At 34.3% G+C, this 20,340-nt stretch overlaps 7 protein-coding genes across 8 annotated transcripts; 4 read left to right on the top strand and 3 right to left on the bottom strand.

Annotated features, from left to right (window-relative positions):
• On the top strand, window positions 3,361-5,953 carry LOC104782342 (probable E3 ubiquitin-protein ligase BAH1-like). 2 transcript variants are annotated; one of them, XM_010507244.2, is made up of 7 exons: window positions 3,361-3,493; window positions 3,708-3,946; window positions 4,293-4,537; window positions 4,607-4,861; window positions 4,974-5,111; window positions 5,188-5,246; window positions 5,596-5,701. In XM_010507244.2, the coding sequence occupies exons 2-7, from the start codon at window positions 3,742-3,744 to the stop codon at window positions 5,699-5,701; spliced, it is 1,008 nt and encodes a 335-aa protein (XP_010505546.1). In that variant the 5' UTR covers window positions 3,361-3,493; window positions 3,708-3,741. The 2 variants fall into 2 exon arrangements, with proteins under 2 accessions (XP_010505546.1, XP_019099875.1); XM_019244330.1 differs by lacking the exon at window positions 3,361-3,493 and having other exon boundaries at window positions 3,742-3,946; window positions 5,596-5,953.
• LOC104782341 (calcium-dependent protein kinase 20-like) lies at window positions 6,430-9,125 on the top strand. Its single transcript, XM_010507243.1, has 7 exons — window positions 6,430-7,608; window positions 7,709-7,852; window positions 7,928-8,080; window positions 8,181-8,296; window positions 8,422-8,589; window positions 8,681-8,905; window positions 9,001-9,125. Exons 1-7 carry the CDS (start codon window positions 6,729-6,731, stop codon window positions 9,079-9,081), a joined length of 1,767 nt encoding a protein of 588 aa, XP_010505545.1. The 5' UTR covers window positions 6,430-6,728; the 3' UTR covers window positions 9,082-9,125.
• Window positions 9,828-10,320, top strand: LOC109132714 (salt stress-induced hydrophobic peptide ESI3-like). The gene is made up of 2 exons (XM_019244970.1): window positions 9,828-9,961; window positions 10,044-10,320. Exons 1-2 carry the CDS (start codon window positions 9,881-9,883, stop codon window positions 10,125-10,127), a joined length of 165 nt encoding a protein of 54 aa, XP_019100515.1. The 5' UTR covers window positions 9,828-9,880; the 3' UTR covers window positions 10,128-10,320.
• LOC104782340 (protease inhibitor HPI-like) lies at window positions 10,258-11,088 on the bottom strand. The gene is made up of 2 exons (XM_019244969.1): window positions 10,985-11,088; window positions 10,258-10,602 (listed from the first exon to the last, which is right to left on the bottom strand). The coding sequence occupies exons 1-2, from the start codon at window positions 11,013-11,015 to the stop codon at window positions 10,409-10,411; spliced, it is 225 nt and encodes a 74-aa protein (XP_019100514.1). The 5' UTR covers window positions 11,016-11,088; the 3' UTR covers window positions 10,258-10,408.
• LOC104784267 lies at window positions 11,894-13,710 on the bottom strand. Its single transcript, XM_019244227.1, has 5 exons — window positions 13,612-13,710; window positions 13,373-13,519; window positions 12,845-13,077; window positions 12,718-12,757; window positions 11,894-12,048 (listed from the first exon to the last, which is right to left on the bottom strand). The coding sequence occupies exons 1-5, from the start codon at window positions 13,682-13,684 to the stop codon at window positions 11,894-11,896; spliced, it is 648 nt and encodes a 215-aa protein (XP_019099772.1). The 5' UTR covers window positions 13,685-13,710.
• LOC104782339 (nuclear transcription factor Y subunit B-1) lies at window positions 14,222-16,407 on the bottom strand. Its single transcript, XM_010507240.2, has 6 exons — window positions 16,069-16,407; window positions 15,392-15,521; window positions 15,000-15,005; window positions 14,819-14,899; window positions 14,683-14,743; window positions 14,222-14,423 (listed from the first exon to the last, which is right to left on the bottom strand). Exons 1-5 carry the CDS (start codon window positions 16,275-16,277, stop codon window positions 14,735-14,737), a joined length of 435 nt encoding a protein of 144 aa, XP_010505542.1. The 5' UTR covers window positions 16,278-16,407; the 3' UTR covers window positions 14,222-14,423; window positions 14,683-14,734.
• On the top strand, window positions 18,260-19,551 carry LOC104782336 (protease inhibitor HPI-like). Its single transcript, XM_019244968.1, has 2 exons — window positions 18,260-18,383; window positions 19,175-19,551. Exons 1-2 carry the CDS (start codon window positions 18,365-18,367, stop codon window positions 19,366-19,368), a joined length of 213 nt encoding a protein of 70 aa, XP_019100513.1. The 5' UTR covers window positions 18,260-18,364; the 3' UTR covers window positions 19,369-19,551.

Below are 20,340 nucleotides of genomic sequence, written 5' to 3'. Positions count from 1 at the left end.
GTTTTTGCAATCCTCTAGCACAATTAACTTCTTTGATATTATTATATTTTGCTATTTGTGTTATATTTTATAACTAATATTTTAGTTTTTGACTCTATTCTTTTGAAAAGGTGATAATTAGTTACCATTAATTTTTTGTTTTTTTTTATATAAGTTAAAATGTTTTTTTCTTACCCCCTCTGGCCTCCATGATCCTCGGCACGGCTATAGAGTTGAGCACTAATAATAGTAGCACTAACTCAGAGTGCAGCGTCCTCACCGAGAATATCTTCAGTTTCTCTATGAATATTTGATTTCTCCATCTCACATTCAGGAACAACTACCAACGCCATGGAAATGCAAGCTGCAACGCTTTCATCACCCACCATACTCATGTCACACTCGGTTTCTGGAAGTGCAGCGTCCTCACCGAGAATATCTTCAGTTTCTCTATGAATATTTGACTTCTCCATCTCAAGCATGGGAGCCGAGCAGTTCCCTGTCTCTGAATAATGTAAACACGTGTCAAAAGGAATCATTACAATGAGACAGATCAGGTTAATATATGAAAAGGCTTTAACATCTCATCACAACCACATAAAACCTATACAAGAAAGATTACTAAGTTTTATATTGCACTGATGAAAAAAATACCTAAAATCAGGCGTTTATGATCGTTGAGAATAATAAGTGCACCGTCCTCACCGTCTAGACGGTTTCTGGCACTGCATGTGCTAAGAAGGCTTGTGCTGTTGTCACAACCGCTTTCTCGCCTTTGGCGCAAACTACTTCTCCTTTTCAAAGGAATTACCTCTTCAGCCATTTCGTCTTCTTCATCATTCACCAAAGGCTGAGTTTGTTTCAAAACCAAGAGAGATATATTGAATTCATATACTAAAACAGACAAAAAAAACACACACACACACACAAAAAAAAAAAAAAAAAAGACATGAGCTTACTCTGGTCTCCTTTTTCTCTTCCTCGTCGAAGATTGCATCGACGAGGACCTTAGTCTTCAGCTTCGATAAAATCATTGGAATATTTTAATGCTTTTTTGAGTTAAACAAAATAAAGTCTATTTTGCGTGCAAAGTATTTAAAAACTAATGTGACAATAAAAGTCTATTTTATGTGTTATAAAAACATATACTTACAAATATTTTACTTATGTTTTGTTCATTTTTTACATATGTTTTGCTTATTTTTTTTGTTAATATCTAAGTTCGTAGACTGCTCTGTTATACCAAATATTATATTAATCTGATAAGGTTGTATGCTTCTTTTTTTTTAAAACACCTTAAGACCTTTATTAGATTGTAAAAGTATAATACAAATATTTAATGCTACAGAAATGTAATAAATAACCAGAGGGGCAAAACAATTTTTTTTTAAAAGGCAAGCATGACTATAAATATAACAAGCAAGGCTTCGCAAAGACATGCAACTATGCAAGATATTCAAAGAAGAGATTGGCAACGTCGCAACGATACTAAGCATGATTTTTTTTTTTTTTTTTGTCTCTTTCATGTTTGGCGTTATTCTCGCATTAGCTACTCTCAAGCCCGGTCCTTCACCCATTCTTATGGCATATAGGTGTTCGGCCTCCATATTTTTTGAGATTTTTAGTAATAAAAATAGGTCTCAAAAAATATTTTTACTGCAAAAATATGCCTCAATTTTATGAAAGTTATAGATTTGGCCTCAAGTTTTAAATTTATCTACTTTTTTATTACAATTACTCTGATACTGGAAAATATAAGAAATGAACCAATGCGAGATATATTGACGTCGGTAAAGAAAGAAAAAAAAAAACTCTTCTTCTTTCTTGTTATCTATTTTTCTAAAAAATATATTGCATGTCTTCAATTCTTCAATTATTTCTTCGTAACAAAGAGTTCGATTCCTTTTACATATCTGTGTTTGTCAATGTCAAACTAACATATGGTTACAATACAATCATTGAAATTTAACATTAAATATGGTCTATAGCCTCCCATCATTTCTCTAAGTGATCAGGAACCCACTCATAATTTCTTAACATCTATATATTTTCTGCTATTAGTGGAAGTTCCAATACCAAAGGCCATCGTTTAAAGCGGAGGTTCGTTTAACATCAAAGAAAAAGTGGAGGCTAGATTGATGATTCTTTGCAGCGTATCATAGTCATCAGTTAAACCTTTTTCTGAAAGACATGTTGTTACGACTAAGAAAAGGTATAGAATTAGAATATATTTCCTTTTTCGAAACTTCATTCATACTCTTGTTGAATAATTTATTTTAATCGTTTTATATACCAGTACGTGGGTTTACAGTAAAAAGACATTTAAAAAGAAAAACTAGTTTTAATTAAAAGGCATTTTTTAGACTTCAGTAATGATGCCAATTTTAGTGCGAGAACACTTAACAACTTTAGCTTTACTTGTTGGGAATTCTAGTGTGCTTGCGTAGTGCTACTTACCAGATCGCGCGATAAGAAATTTCATGAAAAGAAAATATAAGAATCAATTATTTGCAGCATTTATTATAAATGTTGTTTCAAAACTTTCACCATTTATGCTTTGTTTCATACCATTTAATCCACACTAACTACAATTATGTTATATATTATGCGTGCTCCGGACAACCATATATGTTTTAGTTTCTCTTCGATCTTTAAGTTCTGCAAAACTTAGTTATATCTTTGAATTTAACATTTTGTTCCAATATAACTGAAATATTTTAAGCAGATTGATAATAACGCTTTGACCGCCATTTTTTCTTTTATGACTGAAATATCGCTTCTTATCCAATGAATGGTTTGTACGTCCGAAAACCATTGAAAATTTCTTCGCGTGTACCATCATATTTTCTGAAACCGGAGTATTATATTGGCCGAAACATCATATACACCTTTTTAACTTGGATCAACAACAATATCATCAGAAATTACTCTCTCAATGGTTCACATGTGAACAGTTGGAGTTGTACGCTTTTATTTATATTTTTTTAGATTTTAGGCACATATATTATGCTTAAACAACAACGAAATAAAATTCATATATCTTATATTCTTAGGAAAATTAATTATTCTTTCATGTTCAGACTAAAACTACTTTTTTTTGTTTTTGTTTGGAACCATCAAGAAAATTACGAGAGTTATACACATTTAAAGTAAAATATAGATTCGACAATTGCCATGGGATCAAATTCTGACGCGCTTTTTTTGGGTATCTAGCACTCTTCTAACACGTAAGTGGCATGCCGTTTAAACCGAAACTATTGAGGTACCAAAGCAACTTCGCTGAAATATTTGTTTGTTTAACAAAAACCCTAAAAATACCGAAAAAGCAAAACAAAACCCTAAAAATAGGAGTCCAATACCCAATAGATTTTTTTTTTTTTTTTTTGGTGATAAAAATTCCGAATAGAGTTACTTTAATCGTCTTCCTGATCCACCAAAGCTCTCCTGTCGAATTTTCCTGATTATGCTGTTCTTAATTAACTGAATTGATTCCTTGATTTCGACGTGAGAAAAGGTAATTGGCTTCGAAATATCTCGATCTCCTCCAATTTTCTTTTTCTCAATCTTTTTCTTTCTTAGCAATAGTCAAATAGTACGTTTCTAAATATAAAAATAACTCAATTTCACTATCCTCAATGTTTTCCAATATCAAATCTCTGATCCCTAACTGATTTAATTTATTTGCTCGGTTGGAAAGTATCTCATATTGGCATATATTAATATTGCAGCATAAAGATTAAGATTTGTGTGTAATATGAGAAGATGAAGTTTGGAGAGACGTTTACGGAATATCTACGTGGAGAAGAGGAGTGGTTCCTGGAAAAATGTCGTCATGTCGAATATAAGAAACTCAAGAAAGTGCTGAAGAAATGCAAGACGACATGTAACTCCACAAGATCTAATGATGAACACATCATCTCATCGGCTACTTCTTTGTCTGATTCATGCCAATGCCAATCTTGCCCTTGTATGTATAACTTCTCTCCCTTAAATTTCCTTATAGTCGTCACGCTTAAAGAAAAAGAAAAAAAGATGATGACTAATTGAGGATGAGTTGATAAGTTCATGTCTCTTTTACATTACTCTACTTGGTTTAAATCAGGTTCTAATACCATGTTAAGTTTTATGCTTTCTGATTCAAATCTCACATCTCATATATCTTATATTAGGTATAGTTATTTTCAATGTGGGATCCTAACAAGATATTTAAGATGTTTTTTTTTAAATGTGAAATTGTTAAGTTGTCGAGTGTGTTTTTTTCTTTATTGAAAATTAGGTGTGGTTGACGTTAATGATATGGTGTTACAATGCAGGGTGTGATGAGATGTTCTTTGAGGAACTGATGAAGGAAGCTTCTGACATAGCGGGATGCTTCAGGTCAAGAGTCAGGCATCTTCTCCATCTTCATGTAGCCACTGGGATGCAGAGATACATGATGAGTCTACGCAGATGCTTCACGGATAAAAGACAAACTTTAGTCCAAGAGGGTCAAATCTTGATTCAGTACATCACCATGAATGCGATTGCCATCCGTAAAATCCTCAAGAAATATGACAAGGTTAGAGGTAAATGCATGTGAAAGAAAAAAAAATACAACCTCTTTAAAACTGGTTTAAAATGCTTTCAGGTGCATAGCTCAGTGAATGGGAAGAAGTTCAAGTTGAAAATGCGAGCCGAGCGCATAGAGCTTCTGCACTCACCTTGGCTTATAGAACTTGGAGCCTTTTATCTCAATTCTGGTCTTGATAAAGTTGGAAACCTCAAGAACTCATCGTTTGGTCGTGTCTCTTGTGATTATCTCAACGACGATCAACCTATGATGCAACTCATGCTGCCTAATTCAATAGAGCTCGAGTTTGATTTAACTTGCGCAATCTGCCTCGTAACAAAACTTACTCTACCTTTTACACAAACAAAATGTAGTTTACTTATTCATATCATTTCTCTCATGAGGTGAGGAGTTATAATTATTTGTTTGTGGATTAATTGGGCAGGAAACGGTATTCAATCCCTATGCTTTAAAGTGCGGTCACATATTTTGTAAAGCATGTGCGTGCTCGGCTGCTTCTGTAATGATTTTCCAAGGCATCAAAGCAGCACCAAATAATTCCAAATGTCCCATCTGTAGAGAGGTTTGCTTAGATTCTTGCAACATTTTTTTTTCATTTAACTATGAATGAGGTCGAACTTGATTGTTACTTGGGGTAGGTGCGAGTTTACGCGGAAGCGGTTCACATGATCGAGCTGCATCTTCTCTTAAAGATACGGTGAGACAAATCTCAAATTTTAGATAGCACCAAACCAGTATATATGTGTGTCCATAAATTTTGAACTGATGACTATTGTGAAATTTACCTGACAAAATATCATTTGTTGATTAAGTTACTAGAAAATGAAGTTTTTTGATAGAACTTTTTGTACTTCAAGTTTACTAAAAGCTTAAAGTTTTGAATTCTTTTTGATTGAGACTTTCATAACTATCTATAGTTTTCTTGTGGTGGGATAGATTGCTCAAAGTTTTTTTTTCATGGAAAACAAATATTGCAAGAATCATTAATGAGAGTATGTGTTTAAAAACTATTAATTTTATGATGAAGGATTTTTTTTTTTGTGTAGAAACAAAGAGTATTGGAAGGAGAGGATGATTAGTGAACGGTCTGAGATGGTAAAGCAGTCGAAGATGTTTTGGAACGAACAGACGAAGTATATGATCGGTTACTAATTGTTCGTTTCAAGAGAAAAGTGATGACCAAAAAATTAAAAAAGTACAGTTATAACTACACTTTTATTTATTTCTGCTATGCTGGAGATAGCACTCTGGAGTTTGGATCTACTGATTCGATATAAAGAAATGTCAACATTAGGAGATGTTTTTTTCTTTTTTTTCTTTGGTGATGCACAGCTATCACGTTGTGCGTGAATACTTCTATGTTTAAGATGTTATTGCTTACATATTACTAGTAGTTTTTTCAAACATGCCGGGATTATTTACAATAAATATTTATATTACTTGAAATTCAATTTTAACATTGCATAGTATTATACAGTATGATGATGAATTTTAAACAAGAAGGGTAAATGATGATGGTCACTGGTCAGAGTAATTTAGGAACTCAATGAAACTGACAAAGTGACAAACTAATTTTGTTGCAAGAAAGAGACAAAATTTAGATAACATACATACTGTATGCATATTCATATATACACAATCAACCTATTTATTAATTACATGTCCTTTGCAATTCTTTCTTCTACTAATCATCACTCAACATTGCATATTAAAAAGAAAAAAGAATTTAATTAATTGTTTAAGGTTAAAAAAGTGAGTCCTCTTCTAAAATTGGGCTCTGTAAAAACTTTCCATATTTTCACGTAAAAATGGACGGCCATGACAGAATCAATTCCTTATTCTCTCGTTCCTTCTTCTCATCAGATCTTCTCGGAAGCAAATCCTTCGACCAAATTTTCACAATCCCACGGCGTTTCTCGACAGTTTCGCTTCCAGAAAACGTGCAGAAGAAGGTAGCTGCGAGTTAATAGGTGGTCGATTCATTACCTCAGGTTTCTCCGACAGCTGTGTCGATTTTGAAGACACAGTAAACTTAGATATGGATTCGTCTTTGACGTTAATGACGCTAATGAGTAACTTGTGTTTTCCGTGTCGGAGAGGTACGTAATAGATGATCTAAAACAGAGAGAAGAGAGAAAAAGCAAAATTAGGTTTTGTGATTTAGGGTTAAATTATCTGAATGGGAAACACATGCGTGGGTCCGAATCTAAACGCTAATGGATTCTTACAATCCGTTAGTGCTGCTGTGTGGCGGAATCAGAAACCGGACGATAGCCTTAAGAGCAGCAAGGACGAGAGCAGTCGAAAGACAAACGATAAGAGCGTTAATGGGGGAGACGAGAGTAATCAAAATCGAGGTGCAGCCGTGGATTCAGCACCAACCACGTTGCCAACCCCTAGCACGCCACCACCACCGGTGAAAATGGCGAACGAAGAAGCACCACCAAAACCTGTCCCACCAGAGAACAGAGTCGTCGAAGAAGATGCCAATTCGAAACCACAGAAGAAAGAAGCGCATATGAAACGTATGGCAAGCGCAGGTCTACAAATAGACTCAGTTCTTGGGAGAAAAACAGAGAATCTCAAAGATATTTATAGTGTTGGGAGAAAATTAGGTCAAGGACAATTTGGAACAACGTTTCTTTGCGTGGATAAGAAGACAGGTAAAGAGCTCGCTTGCAAAACGATAGCCAAGAGGAAACTAACGACGCCTGAGGATGTTGAAGATGTGAGAAGAGAGATTCAGATAATGCATCATTTGTCTGGTCATCCAAACGTGATTCAGATCGTTGGTGCGTATGAGGATGCAGTAGCTGTTCATGTTGTGATGGAGATATGTGCAGGTGGAGAGTTATTTGATAGGATTATACAGAGAGGTCACTATACGGAGAGAAAAGCTGCTGAGCTTGCTAGGATCATTGTTGGTGTTATAGAAGCTTGTCATTCCCTAGGTGTGATGCACCGTGACCTTAAGCCTGAGAACTTCTTGTTTGTTAGTGGAGATGAAGAAGCTGCTCTCAAGACTATTGATTTTGGTCTCTCTGTTTTCTTTAAACCAGGTATAATATCCCCAATGCTACTTGCAATAGGTCTCATATACATTGTGCAGAGTGAGGAGGATCAATGATTCTTTGTTGACTATATATGTTGTGGTTACAGGAGAAGCATTCACTGATGTAGTTGGGAGCCCGTATTATGTGGCTCCAGAAGTATTAAGGAAGCATTATAGTCATGAATGTGATGTTTGGAGTGCTGGAGTTATTATATACATCTTATTAAGCGGCGTTCCTCCGTTTTGGGATGGTAAGAGACAGTTTTGGATTCATGGTTCAAGTATGTTTCAATGGCAGAGACTGATTGAAATGTTATCTGTGTCAGAAACGGAACAAGGCATCTTCGAGCAAGTTTTGAAAGGTGATCTTGACTTTATATCAGAACCATGGCCTAGTGTATCAGAAAGCGCAAAAGATTTAGTACGGCGGATGCTGATCAGAGACCCTAAGAAACGAATGACAGCTCATGAAGTTCTATGTTAGTGTTCTTGTTTTCAAATAAGTTGTATCTTTTCATAATAATAAGCACAGAGCTACCTATATATATTGATTTCAAAAATTTTAAATCTATGTTGCAGGTCATCCTTGGGCACGAGTGGACGGTGTTGCTCTCGATAAACCTCTTGATTCTGCTGTCCTAAGTCGTTTGAAACAGTTTTCAGCCATGAACAAGCTCAAGAAAATTGCTATCAAGGTAAACATTTTATCTAAACCAAATTATATGCGCAGATAGAGATTGAATGATATATGCATCTTTATATAGATTTGTACATAATGACTAAATACAAACACTTTTATACTGAATATGTATTGATTCAGGTAATAGCAGACAGCTTGTCAGAGGAAGAGATAGCAGGATTGAAAGAAATGTTCAAGATGATAGATACAGATAACAGCGGACACATCACCCTGGAAGAACTCAAAAAAGGTTTGGACAGAGTTGGTGCTAACCTTAAAGATTCAGAAATATTAGGATTAATGCAAGCAGTAAGACCACTTCCCTAGTAATTAACTATACCTTTTAGTACTATATGATCGGTTTGATGTATGAAATAATATGGAAAACTGAACATTCCAGGCGGATATAGATAACAGTGGGACTATAGACTATGGAGAGTTTATAGCAGCGATGGTGCATTTGAACAAAATAGAGAAAGAAGACCATTTGTTCACAGCTTTCTCTTACTTTGACCAAGATGGAAGTGGTTATATAACCAGAGACGAGCTCCAACAAGCTTGCAAGCAATTTGGCTTAGCGGACGTTCACTTAGACGATATTTTACGCGAAGTTGATAAGGACAACGTAAAATTAATTCATCTTCACTTGCTACATTGCTTTGCTATATATAGTCACTTGCAAGCATTGGTTAATTTGTGTTATATATTGTTATTGATCAGGATGGAAGAATAGATTATAGCGAGTTCGTGGACATGATGCAAGACCCTGGTTTTGGCAAAATGGGGTTAAAGGTGAGTTGAAGAAACAAAACAATGACCCCAAATTCCACCACTCTTTTTTTTGTTTTCTAAAGCACAATTTATTCTTTTGTGGATACATATGTGTCTGGATAGCTTGCATTAGTTTTCTTCGAACAGGTTGTATCCACATGTATTCCGCATTTTTTTGTATATACAAGTTTCTCATCTCTTAACTCTCCCTCGTGTGCCAGTCAAGTAGGAGATAGATATTGTACAAATTACATCATGAAAGATACCAAAAAATATTCTTTGTCGTTGTTATCTTTAGTAGGTCAATGTAAAAAACTCTATAAAGTAATGAAACTCTAGAGATGTTTTATCTTTTACACTATGATCAATGTTTCAGTTTTTTTATACGGTGAGTTGTTTTCTAATATACTTTATCTTCTTATACAGTAAATATCATTTATAACCAAAGTGCAAATTCCCTAAATTAAAAAATAGAAAAAAAAATCAAACACTTGATAATCTAAAATCCATTTGCCAATATATATCGTTGTCAAAAAAAAAAAAAAAATTGAAAATATATGTGACATCCCGTGGAAGTAGCGAAAGCAGTTTTGAAGTAAAACCAAATATTTTGACGTGTTCTGTCTCTTTTTACTGGAAAATCTCGTAACACAGAGGCCACATGGTTATGAATCCATATCCACGTGTCACGAGATACACTGCAAGCACTACACGTGTCAATACTCACCTCTTCTTTTACTTATTAACCCCCCTCTAACCACGATCCAATCGGTTTCTTCTTTACACAAAACCCCTCTCTCTAACTTTCTCATCGTCTCCAAACATCAGGATGGGATCAGAAACCTTCCTGGAGATTATTCTCGCGATTCTTCTGCCTCCCGTCGGCGTATTCCTCCGATGTGGTTGTGGGGTAAGCACTAATCACATCGTTAATTAATTTTCTTCTAGTGAATATATCCATAATTAACTACTAAAATCATGATTTGATACAGGTAGAGTTCTGGATATGTCTGTTGTTGACGATACTGGGTTACATACCTGGGATCATCTACGCTATCTATGTTCTTGTCGGATGATCATCTAATCCTCTTCTGTACAGTAGTTTTCATGATCTGATTTAGCTTTTGCTGTTTCTCAATTACTTTTGTAATAAAAAAAAACTCTTGCCTTTAATAACACTATTTTTTTTTTTTTTGCTTGTTACGCTGCTTAAATATACGCGATTACTCGGATTTATATGGTCGGACGCCTCAAAGCAAACAATATTTATTACATATAACGACCAAGCCATCAACCATGCTCGTTTATTTTATTCATAGCACGATGCATGTATAGTAATCGCGGTCAACATGCATATTTAGCCGGCGGTTGGGTTTTTGACGACGATACGGCTTTCATCAACCCAAACCCTAACGCGGTCACACCTGAGGTCTCCAGTCACCGGGGATCCAACCAAAATCACGGTAACTTTAAGGCTCGAGTTCTCTCCTTTGATCACTGAAGCCGCATAGTCTCCATTTGTTCCCAAAAGCTCCGGCCATGAGTTCTTCCCTGTGTCCGGTCAAAGCAACCACATTAGATTGGAATTGCATTTAGAAGTGTAGAGATCAATAGGTCCATTGGTCGGTCGGTCCGTTATTATGGAATCAAACAATCTTACTTGATATTATATATATATCCCTACTAATACTATGCCTCTCGGCTCATATATCGGGTATTTGTGTAAATTCTTACTTGTCGATGTACTGTGGAAAACACACATGCAAGCAAACAGTAACTTGAAGCTATACATATCTAAGAAGTATTAGGAAATATAATCGATTTGATGTGAACGCAAAAGAAAAGATGAAAACGAAAATTACATAAAGGGCGGTAGCAATGTCAAATTATGAAAAGAAAAAAAAAATTAGTAGTTTGTGGATGGAAGAAAAACCAATATAAGAACACCACTGATGGGTTGCCATTATTTCTTCCTCTTTTGTTTATGTTCTTTGCTATGATGATTGCTAAGCTTATTCCTACGAATATATGCAGATGAGATATGTTGTATATATAGTCAAGTTAGTTTCATTGTGGTTTCCTTTGAGAATTAGGTGTTCCTTATATTCTTTGTTAGATAGAACGTTCATGGTGACTGGTAAACAGGAAGCGGTTGGTCAAACTTACTTAGTAGAAGAACATTAGCTATGGAACACTAAAGAAAAAAAAAACTTCAGCTTAGAAGCATTAATAAATACCTAACAAAATGAATTATATATATGCCATCTCAAGTAACATCTTACAAGATATTTTTAAAATTCAACATAATGTTTTCTATACTAGTTAACAATTCAAAATATATTGACTGAGACTAATCAATCCGACCAAAAATTTATTTCCATTCGTTTTCAGCTCCGACTTTTTGAGCGTAGACCCTTTTTTTATTTATCAAAGATTAAAAAGAGAAGAAATAAAGAGATAGATAACTTATCCAACAAGAAACATTGGCTCAACACGCAAACGATTAACGCATCCAATACCAAATCGGCAAAACATATAATTGATCGTTTTTTCACTTCCGCATCTTGCGTTGCCCCAGAATGCTGCGGTNAGACTTACGAAGCTGTGTGTTACTGGTGAAACCATTGTTCACAAGAGACAACTCCTCAGCATCAAGAACACCTTTAGCATAAATAGGTAATGTCAGCGTTCATTACACAGTTTCAAAGCAAATCATTTGCTAAATTATAAGGTTTGATTTCTATATATGAGGATTTAATTAAATAATCGACTAATCAAGTAACAAAATAATTGCAAAACTAAATTATGACTAAAAATACCGGCTTTGCTAGCTAGTTACATGTCAAAACATTTGTATCNGAAGTGGTAACCTCAGACCAGAGGATGATATCGTTGTCAAATCCTTGACTGCGTAATTTGAATACGATGACCTTATCCTTACGTTAGATTTTGATCCAGATTGTTCTTCAAACCCATGATTCTTGTGTTTTCCCTTCCCTTCAAATTCAAACAAAAAGATGTGCAACTTTNGTCCCAAGCAAAACTTGGACGAGCATTAGTTTCCGTAGGAAGAAGTGTGTTGACAGGGTGCGTATGATTTACTCCATTCTCGTCGATCTTTAAGCTCCCAAACAATTCTTCAGGATCTAACACTCCTTTAACAAAATTGTTCAATATCATTGCAATAATATAATATTAACTATAAAAATTTCTTCACAAAATTTATTTAGGGAATAGAGTTAGAAACCATGGTTGGTGAAAAAAGCAGTGTCCCAGGCCAAGCTTTTGCGATGATTCCGTTTACTCTCTTTACCTTTCATCGGCTTCACGAAATCAACCTTTACTCTTGCTGCTGTGCAAAGTGAGAAAAGAGAGTATTCCACACATATATATAATCAGTTTTTTTGAAAAGTATGATTTTAGATAGGAGGGAAAACAAAGGATGATGACTGTACTCGATGATGAATTAGCTTCTTGAGAATCCATTGTTCTTGTTTTTGGTTCTTGATTTCTAAGAACAGGATTTTGAAATTAGAAGAAGGCCTTTATCACACCGAATGTGAATTAAAGGAGAGACAAAAGAATTTGAAATTTGTAAATGGTTTACGTGATTTAAGCATTTGATTACTCTCTCAGAAGATTTGAAATTGAAAGAAAAAANGAGACTCAAAGGTTGATCTTTTTGTTTGTTGTACCCTTTAGTCCTCTTGACCAAACAAAATCAGAATATATATGTTAAGATGAAAGCAAACCATTAGTTATGAGAATATAAAAGCTGCCTTGGGATTCTTACCTTTTTACTATCTGGTAACTTACGTTGGCTCTCTCGAGTTACAGGCTGCTTCACATTCGATGAATTACGTAAAGAGGCTCTCAAATCGTGAAACAGATCAGACTCAATGCTCGACACAGAGAATCTGCTTCCTTGAGTTATTGTCGTCATCGAATCATCAGCAGACTTACGAAGCTGTGTGTTACTGGTGAAACCATTGTTCACAAGAGACAACTCCTCAGCATCAAGAACACCTTTAGCATAAATAGGTAATGTCAGCGTTCATTACACAGTTTCAAAGCAAATCATTTGCTAAATTATAAGGTTTGATTTCTATATATGAGGATTTAATTAAATAATCGACTAATCAAGTAACAAAATAATTGCAAAACTAAATTATGACTAAAAATACCGGCTTTGCTAGCTAGTTACATGTCAAAACATTTGTATCATATAATAGAAACAACTTCCAAAAACATGAAAATAAGATGAACACGTTATAAGATGTGAAAACATTAAAACCACATAGTTGAAGTAAAAAGATAAGACCTGGATCGGTAAAAAAAGCGTTGTCCCAAGCAAAACTTGGACGAGCATTAGTTTCCGTAGGAAGAAGTGTGTTGACAGGGTGCGTATGATTTACTCCATTCTCGTCGATCTTTAAGCTCCCAAACAATTCTTCAGGATCTAACACTCCTTTAACAAAATTGTTCAATATCATTGCAATAATATAATATTAACTATAAAAATTTCTTCACAAAATTTATTTAGGGAATAGAGTTAGAAACCATGGTTGGTGAAAAAAGCAGTGTCCCAGGCCAAGCTTTTGCGATGATTCCGTTTACTCTCTTTACCTTTCATCGGCTTCACGAAATCAACCTTTACTCTTGCTGCTGTGCAAAGTGAGAAAAGAGAGTATTCCACACATATATATAATCAGTTTTTTTGAAAAGTATGATTTTAGATAGGAGGGAAAACAAAGGATGATGACTGTACTCGATGATGAATTAGCTTCTTGAGAATCCATTGTTCTTGTTTTTGGTTCTTGATTTCTAAGAACAGGATTTTGAAATTAGAAGAAGGCCTTTATCACACCGAATGTGAATTAAAGGAGAGACAAAAGAATTTGAAATTTGTAAATGGTTTACGTGATTTAAGCATTTGATTACTCTCTCAGAAGATTTGAAATTGAAAGAAAAAATTATTGTTTGCAGTTATAATCTTTTGTAGTATATATTTGAAACAATCAAACTGCCTTAAATGTAATTCTATGCACAAAACAAAGATAGTTACTGGACATAAATTATAAATGTAAGGATTTTGTATAAAATGAAATTAAGAAATAAATCTATGAAATGACCTTTTTGAACATTTTTCAAAATGAATTATAAAAAAAAATGAGCGAACATAGCATTGACAAATTTTTCCTTCATTCAAACTGTTCTCACATCTAACATCGAAATCTTTAAATACAACCAACTAAACCAGAAATGGAAAACCAAAAGTTCAAACTAACACAACCGAATTTGAGAGTAATCCTGAAAATGGTCGTCGATCAGCTAAGCTCAAATATAAACAACACACTGATCTCTAATATCCCCTGCGCCATTTTAGAGAACTCCACGTTAGTCAAACCGTTTTGGAATCCAGTCACAACAAGACAACAATTTAAGGTCAACATGATCAGCAAGTAGAAGTAGTTTTATCATTTAAGACTATTAAACAAGACATGTCTCACTATCCTAAACTATCCTCAGTTGTTAATAAGTGAAGGCTGGATAAAGAACCTACATGCACATAAGACTATGCCCTTCATTTTGTTTACATGAGGCCGTATGATAGAGAGAGGAATTACGTACTTGATCATTTGGCGTTGTTCTTCATCTCTAGAGAGTTTACTTGCAACTTCTTTCACCAGCTCTGTCATTGAATCAGAATCATCAAGTCAGAGCTAGGAAGAAAACAGGTTATGGCATATACTTGTCAAAATCATACCGGCAGTTCTTCACCAGGAACAGCCCCACCAGCATCTCTATTAGACCCATCTCCGCTCTTTCCTGATCCTTTACTATCCCCCTGTCATAATTTCACAACAAAACATAAGACGCTGAAATGGAACTTCTCTTCTGGAAATAAGAAACTAAAAATGTATTAGTGGAGTATGTGATTTATTTACCTCCAACTGCATCAGCAGATGTGTGTCAGCAACCATACCCAGGGAATGAAAAGAACTCAATTAGTCACACGTTTAAGAAACTTCTTGATCTTTATCACACGTATGTAAACAGCAGAAGCATAAAGGAGAAAAGAGTACCACAATGTATGTAAACAGCAGAAGCATAAAGGAGAAAAGAGTACCACAATGTCTATATTTTTTCAAAACATTTCAACAAAGCAAAATTAGCATCTCAAGGGTTTATCTAGATTTTATCTTGTTTGCTTCAAAAACTATATATTGGCAAAGATAGTCAACACGGAACATACATGAAGAAAATTATTATGGCATGTTATTCCCAACATAGCCTGAAGGACTTAAAAACACATGGTTAGGGAGTGAAAGCAACATACCTCCCTGTACCTCGCAAGGTAAATCTTTAGGGGTTCCAGGTAATCCTCAAATCCTAATGTTGCCATAGCCCACAACAAATCATCACCATTCACAGTTTTCCTTTTCTCTTTCTGACACTTATCACTGGCCCTGATTAACACAAAATTTAACAGATGCCAGTTAAATGACCATCACAGTCCACAATTCAACATAAAGACCAGCAAATGAACCTAAAACTCAGTTTCTGAACCTAAAACTTAAGATGGTAGGAGGAACTGCATCATAACTTAGGGGATGGGAATTTCATGTTATACGAAACAGAACATTCATCAAACAAAGCGTAAAACGCATTCAACAAAGACAATTCCTGCGAGATCAAGAACATATCTTTTGTCTTAAATGAACACAAAGGAGAAAAACAAACAGATCCCAAAGATAAAAGAATCTTTAAACCGGATTAATCAAGAAGCACATTTACTTCATATCTGCGTAAGATGGTAAATAAACACAAGTTACTCATTGATATATAAACATGATCCATATAAAAGCAACTAGCTTTTAGGTAAGCCCCATCATCATAATTCATAAGACTCTCTGAGCTAAACTCAAATCCGTAGCTAGTTTAAGAAAACTATTTCAAGCTTCAATTTTTTAACCACAAAGCAAACTCATTCCAAAAAATTGGAGAAAAACATACTCGCTAGTGATGAAGCTGATGAACTCAGAGACGCATTCCTGAACAGTGTCCTTAGCATCTTTACCAATCTTGCCATTAGGAGGCAAAGCTTTCTTCATGATCCTGCTGATGTTAGCTATAGGAAGGTATCGATCCTGCTCCCTAACAGAGCCGCCGCCGCTTTCTCCTCCATCTCCGGCTGGGCTCGAAGGTGTATTGTTATCCGCCATTTTCAAAACTTCTGCAGAGAAATCGAAAACCCTAGAACTTGGAATTGGGGAGAGGAAGGGAGGGGCTTTAGAGAAATCGAATTTGAGGAAATTGAAAACGCTTTTTTTTGTCTGGGGTGAACGACTGCTGTAAATATGATATTATTACACCTTTTTTTTTAGCTTATTACATTAATAATTCACTTTACTTTTATTTATGGCAATAAACAGGATTAAAGTTGGTAATAACAAGAAAACAATTTGATAAAGTGGCAATTTTTAATAAATTTAAGCAAAATCATTAAATACTAATGAAAAAAATCTGAGAAAAAAACCAAATTATAATGTTCCTAATAAATTGATGTTTTAAGATTTTTTCTTTTATTTCTAAAAGATTGATTTTTTAAATTCAAAACTAAAATGATTTTTTCACTTTCTCCACATGGCATGTTATCTAATGACTTTTTTTTTATTATCAGAAAGTAATTTTTAAAATTTTAACGAATTAATATGTGTGAGAATGCCTAAATTAACACCAATCTTATTAGGAACAGAGAAAGTATGTTTTTATATAAAAAAAAACTACACCAAAAAATCAGTTAGTTAGTGTAATCAAACTCATCAACGATCTTGTATTTTCGTTATTAGAGTTGAGATTGTTTCTAACTAACTATGTTAGCGTCATCAAGTATCAAGAGTGAAAAAAAAAATAATATATATATATATATATATATCAAGAGTGTAGAAATATAAGCTTTCGGTCTAAAAAGCACCAGTGTTCTCAAGCAGTTTCAATACGAAATTAGCAACTCCGATCCTTTAACCAAAAAGAAAATAAAGATTATATGTTAATCGTTGTAAAGTGATCAAGAAATCAGTTCAATATATACAATTGATTTAGATGTCACACATTTTGACAATGGTAGAAGAGGTTGTGAGCGTGGGTGTCTAAGATTATAATGCAACTTTTGTCTTATCAATCCTCCTTCGTCTCGTTGTGTAACTATAACTCCCTGACTACAAAAACAAGCCACAAAATAGGTTCGTACGTTGTCCCTTTGCAGACCAATATAAACCAAAGTTAAAGAAAACGTGCCCTTCCTCATGGTGGAGGCTGAACCCTCTTTGAACCATTAGCTAAGCGTTTGCTTGTCATATTGTTTCAATCAACAGCCCTCTGAATTCTCCAAAACCCTATCCAATACGATGAATATTAGCTTGTAGAAACGTAACAACCTTATTATCTTTTAAACTTTTTCAATTTCAGCATATGATTATTTCTCGGTGTATTTCGTTTTAATGAGCTTTGACTTACCATTTTTGGGACGGCCACAGCTATTTTATGACACCCTAAAACATGCATAGACAAGCAACTAGAAACACTAAATGCTAACTTCGAATATGTCAATCATATTAGATTGAATATTAACTATGACTAAAGTTTTAATTATTGTTGTTTGTCAAAGTTACGTATACGGTATACCTCTACATAAATTGACATATATAAGTTTTGAACTTTCTGTAGGACACTTTCCGTTATTTCATCTGGCTAAGTGACAATTTCACAAAATTTGATAATAAAGATTTGCAACATCAAATGATTTTGGATATTGTTTTTTTTATTTTATTTTAAATGTTAAAAACGCTTTTAAGTGAAAATCAGATAGATAAGATTAAATGCAAGATCAAATGATATCATATGTAAACAGAACCCCGTCAGCGTTCATAACATTGTTTTCACCTTCGTTTGATTTTCAAAGATTTCGACATTGTCTTTGCCTTAGAAAACCTTACTTATCTTGTTCTTTCGATAAGGTTTATCTTGTTCTCTCGATAAGGTTTGAATATCGATTATACAATTATACTTTTCAAAGCTTTGCAAAAATATAATTAAGTGTCAAAGCTTTTACCAACAAATTATTAATGTGAAAGGGGTGGTTTAATTTGTCAAAGTTTTGACTTTTGAATATATATACTACAACCTCACCGACACCAACATCGACGTATCCGACTCTATAAATTGGGGACTTAAAAGTCCTAAACGCTATAGCCAAATACATCACAACTACAGAAATTTTTTATAAAAAAAAAAGGAGAAGGGAAGAAAAATGTCGTCCGAATGTCCTGGTAAGTTTTTTTGGTTTGTTTGTAGTTCATACTTCTTAGTTGATCTTATTGCGGCTTTAATTGATGAATTTTCTCGTTTAAATCCAATCATACAATTGTTTAATACTAATATATATATATATATACTCTCTGTTTTAGTTCATAAGTCATAATTAATATTATAAATTTGATTTTCTCTTTTTTTGTTTGTTTGTTCAATACTCTCTTCTTCTTTTTTTGGTAAAGAAAAAAAAAGAAAGAAGGTCGTTAAAAAAAAGAAAAAAAGAAAGAAGGAGATGTTCCATTTGTTTCTAAGCTAATGTGTTCTTATAATAAACTAAATAACCGCTCCTTTTCTCACCATGCACGTGCCATGTAACAAGGAAAATATGGCAGACGCGTAATTCAAAGACACAACGAAATTTTGATTTGAAACATAAGACATAACTTTTGTTACGCAAACTATTAAGTGCAGGCCAAATATATATCTAAGTATGCAGTTTGCGCAATTTAATTAGACAAAAGTTTCCGAAGATTATATACGAGCTAATATATGATTTTATATTAGTATGGATTAAAATAAAAAATAAATATATATATGTTCAAAAATACTTTATAGCTAACATTTTGAGAAAAATAGGAATTTGAAGTATATTTGATTGAGGTTATTATGTCATGGTCGGGTTAAGCCGTGGGCCATGCATGGTGAGGTTATTATGTCATGGTCGGGTTTAGGTGTATATTTTAAGAACTTATGATCTCTAAAATGCCAAACGTAAATGATTTACCGATATAACGTGGACCGCATGCAGGGAAGAACTCGTGGCCGGAGCTTGTGGGAACAAATGGAGACTATGCGGCTAGGGTGATAGAGAGAGAGAACAGCAGAGTCGATGCTGTCGTGATTATGGATGGAATTCCGGTGACCGGAGACTTCAGGTGCAACCGGGTCAGGGTTAGGGTTGATAGAAACCGTATCGTCGTCCAAGTCCCTACCACCGGCTAAGATGTATAATTACGTAACTATGCGTAATAAGATGAATAAAGAAAGCTATATATAGACGATGTGTGTTTGGTTGGTGATCATGTATTAAATAATTATCGTTCCCGAACGGTTACTGATGTCTAAACTTATATAAATAAATTATTGTATCTGGTTTTAAGTGAATGCAATTAGTGTTCCTATATACTTAAGGAAGGGATCAGTCTTTATATCCTAGTATATAGTAAGGTTAGGTAGTTGCTTCACATAAATTACAAGCAAAATTAAAATTGTTTGTGTTCAATTAAAGCGACTTAACGGGTAACGAATTATATTGGATTTACTTTCTTCATCCGCTTGGATTTACTTTCTTCATCTGCTTTTTATCATACAGTTTGCTTAGAAAAAAAAAACGGCTAACGAAAGTTAGATATACATATTAGTAGACCATTACGAAAGAAAACAAAAAAGTGAGGTGCAAATAAATTACAGCAGACCGTGTGATATACAAAAATTAGTCATATGATTAACATGTACAAGTTTATAAGACTTTTTTCTTTGATAGTATGGTGTGATTGTTTAGGACGTCAAGTTTCTTGTAATATAGTATTTGATTGTTTACGACGTCAAGGTTCTTGTAAATAAAACGCATGGTGTGATTGTTTAGGACGTCAAGTTTCTCATAAAAGTAAAAATCAAAACGTAACATGTGTTATATGTAAATGGGTTAATCAAGAGGCTCTTTGCATTCTCACATGAATTTTTTCACACATACATGTACATTTCACGAGGCGATCCCCATAACCCAATCATTCTACATACTGGATTGTCCATATTCTAGCAAAGTCATCTAGGTTTTGTAGCACAAGATCCCCCACATTCCAAGCTTACCACAAACCTAAGCTCCTAGCATACCAAAGTCCCCATAGTCTAGATTTGTTCATGGCCCAAGCTTGCCGTAACTCAAACCTTTCCACGACTAAATTCCTACTAACA

The sequence above is a fragment of the Camelina sativa genome, chromosome 4, assembly GCF_000633955.1.
Source record: "Camelina sativa cultivar DH55 chromosome 4, Cs, whole genome shotgun sequence".
In the NCBI taxonomy this organism is placed as follows: Eukaryota; Viridiplantae; Streptophyta; class Magnoliopsida; order Brassicales; family Brassicaceae; genus Camelina; species Camelina sativa.
The sequence above is the reverse complement of the archived record's forward strand: the minus strand, read 5'-3'. Positions and strand labels throughout refer to the sequence as shown.